General features: G+C 54.9%; 1 protein-coding gene and 1 non-coding gene across 3 annotated transcripts; one reads left to right on the top strand and one right to left on the bottom strand.

Annotated features, from left to right (window-relative positions):
• Window positions 1–150: 150 nt before the first annotated feature.
• LOC117245576 lies at window positions 151–257 on the bottom strand. Its single transcript, XR_004500381.1, has one exon. It is a non-coding gene; the product is annotated as a U6 spliceosomal RNA (small nuclear RNA).
• Window positions 258–574: 317 nt separating this feature from the next.
• On the top strand, window positions 575–12,051 carry TMEM259 (transmembrane protein 259). Of its 2 annotated transcripts, none has more exons than XM_015651854.3 (11): window positions 575–1,191; window positions 3,018–3,284; window positions 3,580–3,691; window positions 5,893–6,003; window positions 6,900–7,022; window positions 7,344–7,444; window positions 8,295–8,352; window positions 8,671–8,754; window positions 9,233–9,365; window positions 9,664–9,763; window positions 10,401–12,051. In XM_015651854.3, exons 1-11 carry the CDS (start codon window positions 967–969, stop codon window positions 11,202–11,204), a joined length of 2,118 nt encoding a protein of 705 aa, XP_015507340.1. In that variant the 5' UTR covers window positions 575–966; the 3' UTR covers window positions 11,205–12,051. The 2 variants fall into 2 exon arrangements, with proteins under 2 accessions (XP_015507340.1, XP_015507339.1); XM_015651853.3 differs by having other exon boundaries at window positions 967–1,191; window positions 3,580–3,745.
• The last annotated feature ends 918 nt before the right edge of the window (window positions 12,052–12,969 follow it).

The following is a 12,969-nucleotide window of genomic DNA, read 5'->3' as shown; positions in this document are numbered from 1 at the left end:
GGGCACAGCGGGACAGGGCCTGACACAGGCGAACTCACAGAGCCGCGCCTGGAGCTCCCCCGACCTCGCGGGGGGCTGGAACACCCCGAGCCGCGTCTCGGGGGGACAAAAGGGTCCTGCCGAGGAGGGGCTTTGGGACCGTGGAGACGAAAAAATATGGAACGCTTCACGAATTTGCGTGTCATCCTTGCGCAGGGGCCATGCTAATCTTCTCTGTATCGTTCCAATTTTAGTATATGTGCTGCCGAAGCGAGCACGAATCCGTCTACCCCCTCAGCAGTATTTAAACCTCCCTTAGCTGACAATTTTTACCTCAGTACGAGTACCAGTTTCCAGGATCCCAGGCCTTTATTCACACGTTCACTCTCCCAGACCATTTTTGATTGTAAACCTTCCTCTTTGTTGAAATTTTTTACCTTTTCGAGGCCGAACGGCCGCCCGGAGGTGCCGGCTGCGCGCGGTGCATGACGGGAGATCTCCTCATTTGCATGGAGGCGGGGCAGGGCCGGAGCGTGTCCTCCACCGTCCCGTCGTGCCCTGGGCGCGCGTGCGCGCGCATGCGCGTGAGCCGCCGTGGCCGGCGGAGGAAAATGGCGGCGGAGCGCTGAGGGACGGGACGGGACCGCGCCGGAACAGCTGAGCCGCTCGTCGCGCCTGGGCCGCGCCGCTCCGCGCCGCCCCGCCGAGAGACCCCCATGGCCGCGGGGACATCCCGGCAGCCGCGTCCCTGATGCGTCTGCTCCGGCCGCGCAGGTCCCGAGCCTAGCTGAGCGCCCAGGCCTGACCCGTTGGGCCTGACCCTCCGCCACCCCGAGGCGTCTGCGCCGGGCAGGGGCCGGGGAGGGGAACGGAGGCAGCGCCGGCCCCGCGCCCGCGGCCCCTCCGCAGCGCCCGCCCGGCCCCAGCCCGGCCCGCGAAGGAGCAGCAGCCTTTTAGGGCCCAGCCCTCAGCAGCCCCGCCGTCAGGATGTCCGAGAACCAGCCGAACGCCAACAACCACCACCCGGCCAACAACGCCGGGGCCGCCGGCGGCAACAACCGGGGCGTCCGCAACCCCAACCTCAACCAGAACCCCCTGATCAACGTGCGCGACCGCCTCTTCCACGCGCTGTTCTTCAAGATGGCAGTGACCTACGCGCGCCTCTTCCCTCCCTCCTTCCGCCGCGTCTTCGAGTTCTTCGTTCTTCTCAAGGTGAGGGGCAGCTCCTCCTGCCAGCCCACGGCCGGGCTGAAGGCAGGAATTCCACTAGAAACACACAGGTCGTGCCTCCGCTGGCGGTGGCAAGCTGTGTTCGGACCACGGACGCCGAGCTGTCCCCGGAGCTCCCGTTGGCCCCTCCTGTAAGGGAGACATTAGTCTCCATGGTGGTCCCGGTGTTCCCTGCACTCTGGAGCTCTTCCAGATCTGTAAAGCAAAAAGAAACTGCTGGGCAGCCAGGCTGGTGCGAGGCAGGAGAGGTTTCTGTTTGCTAGCAATCACACTTTTTGGATACATTTCCCACATGGCCTACTGGATTGTTGGAGTTTTTCTGGAGTCTTGTATTTTCTGGCAGCAGTTAAGGCACAGCTCTGTTTCTTTCAGCAGTGCCTGGAATGTGTCACTGTGCTCTGGGGTGACCCCACCTGCCTGCTGGGCGATGGGGACCCTCCCAGAGTGGCCTGTTGGTGTCCAGAGGTGACTGCCCTTAGGTAAAATCCTACTCCATGGCTTCCAGGATGGGAAATTAGAGAAAGGGGGAGAGCACTTAGCCAGGCAACAGCAGCACACTCCTCTAGTTTTCTATGATTCACCAAGAAAACATTGAGCACAGCTTGTCTTATGCTGCACAGATATGTTTTCTACCATCTCAGGTGACGTTTGGGTTTTTCACATCCCTGTTCCCTCTCCCAGTTCTACTTCTGCATCCTAGCAAATTGGCTGGGGCAGGGATAGTGCTAACGGTGCAGTGGTCAGGCAGAGTGGCTGGGAGCAGTTTGTGTTCCTTCTGCCTCTGGTCTCAGCTCCTCCCAGAGAAGGAAAAACTTCCTCAGGGCTCTGTGGAGAACAGCCTGCAGGGTCAGGGGTCAGCAGCTTTCTCCCAGCTCTCCTCCAGCTGCTTTCAGGAGGGAAGTGGGAGCCCACATTCCCACCCCTTGGAATTGCCTCTGGCTCTCCGGTGGCTCCTCCAACCAGGGAGATGGCTCTGCTTTACCTTCCGTCCCATCTCCCTGTGCAACTCCTCTGCAGAGTGATGTTTACTGTTTGTTCATCACAAATAGGTCAGGATGGCGGGGCTGATGAGGGCAGAGCAGCACAGGGCGGCTGGGAAGGGAGGTCTGAGCTCAGCAGTGCCACTCTCTGTGCCAGCTGTGCTCGGAGCTCTGAACTTTGGATGTCTCTCTTCACTCCAGGGAACGAGTTTTTTTATTCCACCCTGCTTTGCTGTGGTTTCTGGCTGTTCCTGGGATGGAGGCAGGGCAGGAAGCTGGGGTGCTCTGTGCACTCAGCCTCAGAGACCAGCTCAACCTCCTCAGGGCAGGACCTGTTCTTTGGGATAACGGATCTGATGTGGGTTTGGATCATCCTAGCCAGAGATGGGTTGGCTTTGCTGAAGAGTTTTTTTGCTTTATTCTGCCTTTACAAAGCTGGGCAGGCTTCTCTAGGTTTTAGCAGGAAATTCTTTATGCTGAGGAGGGAAGGGTCAGAAGGCAGAAGTGTTTCCATTTCCTTCAGTGTGCCTCATGGCCTCTTCCCACACTGGTGCTGTGTGTGGTCGGTTTTGGGGACACTGTTGGATGCAGGGCCTGTGCTTTCAGAAGGCTGTCACTGTCAGCTCTCATGAGCAGGAGCAGCTGGTTCCTGATGCCTTTGGTGCATTCCCTGCTGGAATTGCCAAGGTCTGGCTGCTGCATTATTGATGCAGGGAAGCACAAAAACTCTTGTCCACTTGCCCAAATTATTCTGGTGTTTCACGGGCAGAGAAAAGCTGGTGATAACCAGGGGTTGTGACAGTCTCTGCCTTGTCTCCTGCCCTTTAGGCTCTCTTTGTGCTCTTCATCCTGGCCTACATCCACATCGCCTTCTCCCGCTCTCCCATCAACTGCCTGGAGCATGTGAGGGATAAGTGGCCCCGCGATGGCATCCTGAGGGTGGAAATCCAGCGCAACTCCAGCCGGGCCCCCATCTTCCTGCAGTTCTGCGGGGTCGAGAAGTTCCCAGGAATGGTGGTTGAGTCCACCACTGAGGAAGAGGAGGAGGAAGAGGAAGAAATGACTGTGGATATGTTTGAAAACAGCTCCATCAAGGTAAGGACATGCTCCTTGTGTGTGCTGGAGAGGGGAGCCTGTGTAACGGGCTGGGGAGAAGACTTAGTTGGAAGTGAAGTCCTTGTGTGATCCCTTGGTCTCCTGGAAACCAAGCCTGTTCCTTGGCTGCTCGTGAGTCCCCACATTGGCCGCTGATGGTTTAACACAGAAAGGAAAGACAGAAAATGTCCTTCCAGGGGGCAGGGGGGAGATTTTTGTGTGAATAGAGAGAGCATAGCAGATGAGAGGTGAAGAGGCTGCTGATGTGCCTTTCCCTACTCTGGTTTTCCAACAGTTTGAGCTGGATATTGAACCCAAGGTGTTCCTCAAGCCATCCCGGGTGAGCAGCACTGAGCTGCCCCACAACGACAGCCAGGAGTTCTCGTTTAGTGACGCAGCCACTAAAGGTATGCAGCCTCTGCGGGAGACTGTGTCCGAGTTTGAGATGCTAGCCCGAGCAGGTAATCACACCTTCACTGCTACCTGTGCTCCTCCTTCCTCCCATCATCATCCTCCCCTCATGTCCTGTGCTGGCTCCTTCAGGCACCTGCACAGTGACCTTAAATGTCTTCCTGATGTGTTTACCTGGGGATAGTCCTGTCAGTACTAACAGCAGACCCACAGCAAGCTCTGCCCTGGGCATTGGGGGGAGGCTGGGTTGGAAAATTTGCCAGGCCAAGAGGCTTCTGATCAACCCCAGGTGAAGGAAGGCTCTTGGCCTGGCATGTTCCTGTGGTGATCGGTGTCAGGGGTCTCAGATGAGCTTGAACCCCCTATTCTGATCCATTCACTGTCCCCTACAATCCACAGGGATCTCCTGACAGTGACATTCCTTCTAGCATGAGCAGAGTTTGGGCTGTGTTCTGGGTGCTTAGCCAACACCAGCACTTGGAGCAGCCAATTTGCTACAATTAATTAATCCCAAAAGCCACCCAGCAGGTTTTGGTGGATTGCAGTACAGCACTGCTGTTCCACTCGGATGTTCCCTGGCCTTATCCCACCCTTTTCCTGCCTGACCTAAGCTGCTCAGACCTTGTAAACTCCAGAGGGAGATTTAGTAGCTTTGTATTATTTAAAATGGAATTCCAGTCTGGAAAAACTTCTGTTTCTAGTAGTTAAGGTAGGAAATCTACTAAGGAATACTTACCTTAAAATACAGATGTGGACTTGGATTCTTTGGTTTTTTTCCACAAAATTTGCAAGAAGTTGGCCTCTTTCACCACACTATTGTTCCTGTGAAGGCTGGAATTCTTTGCTCTGCAGACACATTGGGATTGTGGCTGTGGAGGAGGATGAGACCGGGCACTGTCTTGTTCCTTGGTCTTGCAGTGGATTTGCTTGATGCTCATCCAGAGCTCATTAGTCCTGAATTAAAGGTCATTAAGACCAGAGAGCAGTAAATGTTTTTGGTGCAGGACCTTTATTGCTGGTGCTTGGGTTCTGAGAAGAGTCACATTGTGCTGGGCTGGGACACTGGTGGGAAGTCCCTTGTTTTGCTGAATGCCTGGTTGGAAACGATCCAAAAAAAGAGAAGAGGAGAACAGACTGTTTCCCAAATTGGCTACAAAATTCACATCTTTAATTCAGTCCCAAATACCTGATTTTATTGTTTTTTTCCAGGTTTTCCATCTTGTCAGTGCACCAAATTTTATGTTTAGTCAGAATATTTTACCATGAAAAAATATTTTATTATACAAAGGAAGTAATTGTTGATATTTAAACTCTTGATTTCCTTTTGGGCTTAAAACTGTTTATAATGGAAACAAAAGCCAAACCCAACAGCCCAGCTTGTGTTTGCTGCCCAATAAAGGGATCAGGAGATCTCTGTCAGTGCTGGGTTGGGTGTTTCTCTGTTCAGTTCTTGTGTCCCTTTAACTGTCACTGTGGTGCTGGGAGCTGCCTGACAGCTGCTTCCCCCCTCCTGGAGATACACCCTGGCAGTCTGAAAGAGCAGGGATTAAATTGCTTGGCTCTGGCTTAGCAGGAGGTTTTGTCCTTTCAGAGATGATGTAGCAAAAAGGCATCTCTTTGGAACCTTTCTTGGAAAAAAAAAAACAACAAAAAACAACCAAACTGGGGAAACTTCAGGCACCACCAGTTTTTGGGAAAGCTGTAATTGCTGCTGCCTTCAGTTCTGAAATGTAATTGCAGCAGTGACCTCAGTCCCCTGGGAAGTGCAGGGCTCTTGCCTCTGGAGCATTTACTTGGTGCTCAGGAGGTGTAAAGTGGATTTTCCTGCTGGTTCCCAAACAACATGGGAAGCAGAAATTGAACAGAGCAAGAAAAAGTGGCTCTGGGCTTGCCAGGCAAAGCTGTGGGCAGGTTCTGAGTACAGCTTGGAACTGCTTCCCTGAAGCTTTCCCAGAAGTGCCACATTAAGGACTAATGTCAAGGGAATGGGCTGTAATTCCAAAGAGTTTATATTGATTTATGTTTAATTGGTTGAGGGAAGCCTGGAGCCCATGTTTGCAGCCAGTTCCCTTTTCAAGAACACGATGCGAGGGAAGGAGGGAGGTGGGGGAGGGAGCCCAGAGGGGCTGTTTCTTTGTGCTGGCTGTTTGCAGGTGTGGGTGTTGAGTCTCCTTGTGTCTCTGTCTCTCTTTCCCAGTGTGGCCACAGGAAGAGTACATTGTGGAATACTCTCTGGAGTACGGCTTCCTGCGCCTGTCCCAGAGCACACGGCAGCGCCTCAGCATCCCTGTCATGGTGGTGACCCTGGGTGAGTGGGAGGCAGCCCAGGCAGGGCAGGGGGTGCAGGGGTGGGTACCTGCAGTGCAGAGATCTCCACACCATCTCTGGGAACCCTTCCTGAAGCTGATGGTGCTCCCTTCCCACGTGGGAGAGCTGCTGTGTGCAGCCTGACTGCCTTTAGTAGGTCACAGCTTTTCAGGAGGAGCGTTCTGAGATGGTGGAGCCTTCAGCGAGCTGTGGTGTCATGCCCAGCACAGTTTTCCTACCTGGAGCAGGGAAGAGCTCTCTCCCTGGCTGAAGGCACTGAGGCTCTGGGCTCAGCCTGGAGCAGCAGGGTTAGAGCCTGGTGGCCAGAGCAACTGTGCAGATGCTGGGGACGGTGCTCACAGATCTGTCACACCGTGTGTGCTGCTGTGCCCCTGTGAGCACCAGCAGGTCATTTCCCTGAACAGTGTTCTCTTCTCCTGGCATTGGCTCCATTAAAACCTGTCCAAGTCAGCAACATGGCCTCAGACCTTCTCATGCCAGCAAACCTCTGTATCTGTTAGTGCAGCAATTAGAGAGGAACTCGTCACTTCCTCCCACTCAAGCTGAAGCAGAGCTGGATGGGGATTAAGCAGCTTTCCTGTGCAGTAATGGGCAGTCAGGGTGAGCCCTGAAGATAGGCCAAGTCTAGAGGGCAAATTCCCTTTGTGTCTGTGCCAGCACAAAGTGTGACATCCCTGACAGTCCTTAAGCCTGGACTGCCATTTGCACTTTAGTGTGGCTGGATCTAGCATGGGGTGAGATTTTCTCTCCCAGCCCCCCCAAGATTGGTTTTACTGCCCCATGTAGATGCAGCTCTGCTGGCACAAGTATCCCTCACCTTGTGCCTTTGTGGCTCCAGGTGTGACCAGTGTTAAGGAGTTTTTGTGTTCTCTCTAGATCCTACCAGGGATCAGTGCTTTGGGGACAGGTTCAGCCGCCTGCTGCTGGACGAGTTCCTGGGCTATGATGACATCCTGATGTCGAGTGTCAAAGCTTTAGCTGAGAATGAGGAAAACAAAGGTAAGGCCTGGAGGAGTCTCAGCAGCGGCTGCTTGGAGCAGTGGGTGTTTGTTCTGTGGATGCCTGACTGTCATCTTCTGACTATTGATTAATCTGTAATGCAGGGAGCAGCTCCCTGTGTTATTGTCAAGGACAAAATGAGAGAGGCAGGAGGGGAGAGGTGTCTGGAAACATGATTTCCTCCCACCTCACTGCCCTGCATGACAATGAGTGCTGCCCTGAGGATTTGCTCCAAATCCTGTTTCTTTAGCAGGCACTGGAGCTTGGTTCTTAGTCTGTGGCTTAATCAGACTGAGCTTGTGATTGTGCTTTTTTCTCCAGGTTTCCTTCGCAATGTGGTGTCTGGGGAGCATTATCGCTTTGTCAGCATGTGGATGGCCAGGACATCCTACCTGGCAGCCTTCGTCATCATGGTCATCTTCGTAAGTCACTGTGAGCTGGGCAGTGCCTGGACTCAGCCTGGTGCTGGCAGAGAGTGGTTGGTGTTACAGCAGAGCTCTCATCTGCTTTTGAAGTGTAGTTGGTGGAGGATAAGGCCCTACTCTGGGGCATGTTTGTTTGGGTTTCTTTTTTAAAGTTCCTGAAGTCCACCAGTGAAATGAACAGAAGAGCTGACCTAAAATGCAGTGTTGTTTTTGTTGTCAAAAGGGAGCTGCTGTTAATTTCTAAGTGTCCTTAAAACACTCCAGCTGTCAGTACAGGGTGCAAACATTTGTCCTCCAAGACTTTTAGGAGCCCAGACTGATTTGCCAGGAGTGATCAAGATAAACCAAGTGATGATGTGTGAGATGAGGTGTTCTCAGATACACATCAGACAAGATCCCAAGGGATAACAACCCCGTGTTTGTTGTCTTGGGTGGCTGTGGGTGACTGTCTCTCTGTGTGTGGCTGTCCCACCCATGGGGCAAGGTCTGTGCACAATCACACTGTGGGCACTGAGGAGGAGGAACTGAGCGCCGGGAGGAGCGGGATGGAGAACGGGAAAATCCCTGCTCCCAGCTCTGTGGGTTGGTGTGGCCCCAGTGCAAACATTCAGGATTGGTCCCTTTACAAACAAATCCCTAACTGTCTGTTCCCCTGCAGCAGCACTGAGATTAATTGCTGTTTGTGAAGCTCTAATTACTCTTTGGGAAATGGCTCTGCACAGCTCCAGCTAATGAATGTGGGATGTGCAAGCCCAGGCTCGCCCAGGCCTCTGCTGCACTGCGATTCCAAGCAACTCCCTGCACCCGTGGGGCTCTAATCTGCCTCCCCTTCTCTCTCCTGTTCCAGACTCTCTCTGTCTCAATGCTGCTGCGCTACTCACACCATCAGATCTTTGTCTTCATCGGTAAGGACTGGCTGAGAGGTTTGGGCTGTGCTGGGCACTGTGCCTGCTCCAGCACAGGGTGCTGTAGAGTCACAGCGGGTTTGGGTTGGAAGGACTTTGAGGATCGTTAGTTCCAATTCAGAAGGGTCCTACCTGTCGCTGCACAGGGAATTCATCCTCCTGCTCCCAGTCACTGCACTTGCCAGAACTGTTCTCTGTCCTGAGAAGTACTGGCTGGGGACAGAGGATGTGGCTGTGCTGAGCAGGCAGTACTTGTGGGATGGAGGGTTCTGTGGCCCTCCATTCTCTCCATGCCTCAGTGTGTTTTCTCTCTTGCAGTTGACCTATTACAGATGCTGGAGATGAACATGACCATTGCGTTCCCTGCTGCTCCACTCCTCACTGTCATCCTGGCTCTGGTCGGTAAGGACTTGCCTCACTGCTTGTGTCTGCAGCACGTCCCTCTGGGATCTGTGGGAAGTCTAATTCCGTGTTCCAAGCTGGCCACAGCAGGTGGTTACTGTGGCTGCTCATCACGAGGCAGAAGGCTCTGGAATTTGATGGCACAGTGAGCTCCGTTGTCCTTCTGGGTCCCCTGGAAAAGCAGCAGTTTGTTGGGAAATCCCAGAATCCAAAGCTTTGTCTGTCCCTGGAGCTCATTGCAGACTTACACTCTGTGGCTGCATTGCGTTTGTACAATTTTAATTCAACAAAACCTCCCAAAATCTGCGCTGCAGGGTGCAGCTGATCTGTGGGACGTGGCAGGCAGAACACTCGTGCAGCTGCCATAAGCAGAGCCCAGTTACCTGCCCTGGGCAGGTGCAGTCACAGCCCTACTCCTGAGGTGACAGAGGACCTCTTCCCATGCCCTGCCACGTGCTGATGTCCTCTCTGCCCCCAGGTATGGAGGCCATAATGTCTGAGTTCTTCAATGACACCACAACTGCATTCTACATCATCCTCATCGTGTGGCTGGCGGACCAGTACGACGCCATCTGCTGCCACACCAACACCAGCAAGAGGCACTGGCTCAGGTAGGGGCTGCCTGTGGCCACATTCCCTCTGCAGGTCCTCCCCCAGCTGCTCTGAGTCCTTGGGAGCTTCCTCACATGTCACAGGGTCCAAAGTGCAATTTCTCCACTTCGGGTTTGGGCTTGGATCTTGGAATCACCTTGATCTTCCCCAGCCTCTTGTTTTGTCCTGTTCATAGACAGACAGCTCTAATTATCTGTTAATGAGTCTGTGTCACCCTGTGCAAAGTGCCCCAGCTCAGGCTGGGGTTGGGAGGAGAAGGGAGCCCCCATTTTTCCTGGTTTTTTATGTCTTGTCCAGATTCTTCTACTTGTACCACTTTGCCTTCTACGCCTACCACTACCGCTTCAACGGGCAGTATAGCAGCCTGGCACTTGTCACCTCCTGGCTCTTCATCCAGGTGAGTCCCTTGAGGGACTGCTGCACCTGGGGGGACTTGGTCAAACTTCCCCTCGAGCTGGGTTGGAGGAGGGATCCTTTCTTCTGTGAGAGATGGAGTTACACCTAGTTTGGAAATGGAGCAGCAGAATGAGGGTGTGAAAGAGGAAATGTTTGGATGTTTGGATTGCTGCCTCCAGTCCAGCCATGGGACTGACAATAACCTGGTGCCATATGGGTGTTGGGAAGGATTTCCATCCTGTCCTTCTGGAATAAATCCTGGGGAGGGTCTGCCTTGCAGAGGAGCTGACAGGACCAGCTCCAAGCTGACGTGTGATATCCTGGATCAAGCATACCTGCTGGGAGTCTTTGGTTGTTGACCTGCTGCAGAGTGGGGACAGGGAATAGAGGATGGCCCAGAGGAATGCTGTCATCCTTCTTTTCCCAGTCTTTGAAAGTGAAGAGGCTCTGTTGCCTGTCTTCAGAGGGAAACTGTAAAGCAGCTTGCAGCAGTCATAGTGGAAGGGATAAATCTCTCCAAACTTGCTGCTGACCTTCTGGGTGTCAGAGCAGCTGGATTCTTCAGAAGTTTGGTTTTCTCGTGATGTGGTGGCCTGTGACCCAGGCCCAGGGTGACACCTTTCCCTTTCCTCCCCCAGCACTCGATGATTTATTTCTTCCACCACTATGAGCTGCCAGCCATCCTGCAGCAGATCCGGATCCAGGAGATGCTGCTGCAGAACCAGCAGGTCGGGCAGGGCACCCAGACCACGCTGCAGGACAACCTCAACAACAACACCACGGCTGCCCCACTCGAGGCCGGGGGCCGGCGAGCCCCGCTGGCCAGCGGGCCCCCCGGGGAGGGCAGCGCTCCGGCCGCCCTGACCCCCGGCGAGGCTTCCAGCGTCATCGCCGCCGCCGCCTCCGTGGGCAGTGACCTCAACTGGGTGGCCGAGACGGCCGCGATTGTGACGGAGGCCTCGTTTCTGTCTGACCTGAGCACGACCCTCCTGGACCCCACTGTGGTGCACGAAGCCGTGGCCAACGGGACCCCTCAGGAGGCAGCCACGGCCTCCGGGTTGGTTGCCCGCATCAGGGTCAGCAGCGAGCACCCGGAGACGGCCGTGGGCTCCATCACCATCGAGGTCACCTCAACGTCCGTGGTGGCCGCAGCTGATGCTCCCCCCGCTGCTGGGGCTGCACCCCTCGCCCTGCTGCAGGAGGGGGTGGTCCCCAGCCCCTCCCTTCCCAAGCAGACTGAGGCTCTCGAGGGCTCAGACAGCCGAGCAAAACCCAGTGGCAAAAACTGCACGGGCAGCAGCAGCATGGCAGAGCCCCTGGCAGCCTCGGGGGGGGACAGTGACCAGGACAGAGGTTTGGAGGACCGGGGGGAGAGCAGCCCCTGCCCAGCACCATCAGAGAGAACGCCCAGCTCAGAGCCAAGCTCCAGGAACCTGTCCTGAGCCCCGTTGCTGTCACTCTGGACTGCTGGGGAGGCGTTTGGATTTTGTTTGTTTCTATTTCTCACTTCACCATCATCCTTAACCCATGGATCCCTCTGAGCAGAGCCAGAGCAGCTGGGACAGAGCAGAGCTGCAGTGACCTCCCTCCCCTAGGAAAGGCACAGGGAGTTGTGGGAAGCATGGGGGGGTTTGGTCCCCTGGCCCACACGGCTCTGGGGCTCCTCTGAGACCACAGGTGAGCCAGCCACCTGTTCCCACCCTGCCCTGCTTGTGCCCTGCCTTTTCCTTGTCCCCAATCCCTGGCTTTGCAGCTGTGTTTGCAGTCCAGGTGCTGATCCCAGGTGGGAGCTGACCTGGGACAGGCCACAGGCCTGGCAGCTTTGTGGTTAGAGTAGGAGCGGATAGAGCAGGCAGAGAGTGTCCAGCCCCTGTGGGAGAGCCACAGAGGTCATTCCTGGTCACCTTTCCTGCTCCTGAGGGGGAGGAGATTTTTCCTTCCCCAGGCACAGAGTTTGCCCAGGCCAGGGCACAACCAAAGCAGAAAGCTGCAGTTCAGCCCCATTTTTTTCTGTCCTTAAACTTCCCTTGGTGGGTGGGTTGGGAGGTGGAAGGTGCTGTGTCCAGGTGGGAGCTGCCATCCCCGGAGCCATGAGTGATGCTTGGAGGGAGCTGTGCTGCAGTGGGTGCGTGGGGCAAGGGCAGCAGCTCTGTCCTGCACAGCTCTGCTCTGGGTGAGGCAGCTGCTTTCCAGTGCCTTGTCCCTCCTGTGGGACACGTCTGTGTTTAGGATCAGCCCCATCCCAGAGGAGAGAGTGGCTCCTCATGCCTGGACTGTTGCATGAGCTGGTTTAGCAAAAAACCAAAACACTAAAGCCAAGACATTTCAGGTTTTCCCATGTTTGCCTGGCATGGAAACCTCACCAGGAGGTGAGGCTGGCAGAGCCTGACCCCTCTACCAAGAGGCTGAGCTGTGGACCCCTGCAGAGGGGCCAGATTTACACCAGGATGTGCTGGAAGGAGGGTTTGTGGAGGGAGGCAGGATGAAGCTCTGGGAGAACCATGGTGGGACAGGGCAGGGACAGGAGGTGACACGTGGGCACTTAGCTCTTGGGGACAGCTGGGTCCCTGCACAGATGTCCCCAAATTCAGTGTTGTCCCCCTATGGCTGAGCAGTGTCTGGAGTCCATCTCCTTTGGGGGGCTCTGTGTGTTTCAGTGTTACCTTGTCAACACAGGGGTGCTCAGAGCCCCCTCTTCACCCCTCTGCCTTTCCCACCTGGGTGCCCCCTTTTTGTTTTTCCTTTTCATCTGGAGCAGCCGTGGTGCTGCTCCAGGCCAGGGGGACTCTGCTGTGACCAGCAGGTCAAATCTTGCTGCTGCCAGCACTCCTGAGAAGGGGCCTTGTGGCCAGCTGGCTCCCAGCCTCTGGAGCGCCGGGAATGACCACAGGCTTCTCAGAGGAGTGGGTGGGAGGGGAAGGGGGGGACACCAAACCAAATGATTTGATGAATGAAGAGTAGAGTTCATTCTATTTAATTAATGTACAAAATGTGTTTGTATATAATAATAAATATTATCTCTTAACAGCTGCTGGAGCGCTGCCCCATGTCCTGCCCGTGGCTGTGCTGGGCTGATGTGTGGGAGTCCTGGGGGCAGGGAGGTGCAGCGAGGTGAATGCTCAGTCCTGGCGTGTCACCATCTGTCCCCTCGCAGTGTGCAGGGGTGGTGGCAGGGCAGAGGGCAGAGCCCGTGTCCAGCCATGCTCG

Source organism: Parus major, chromosome 28, assembly GCF_001522545.3.
Source record: "Parus major isolate Abel chromosome 28, Parus_major1.1, whole genome shotgun sequence".
NCBI lineage: Eukaryota > Metazoa > Chordata > Aves > Passeriformes > Paridae > Parus > Parus major.
Note: the sequence above shows the minus strand (reverse complement) of the source record. Positions and strands in the feature narration are given on the sequence as shown.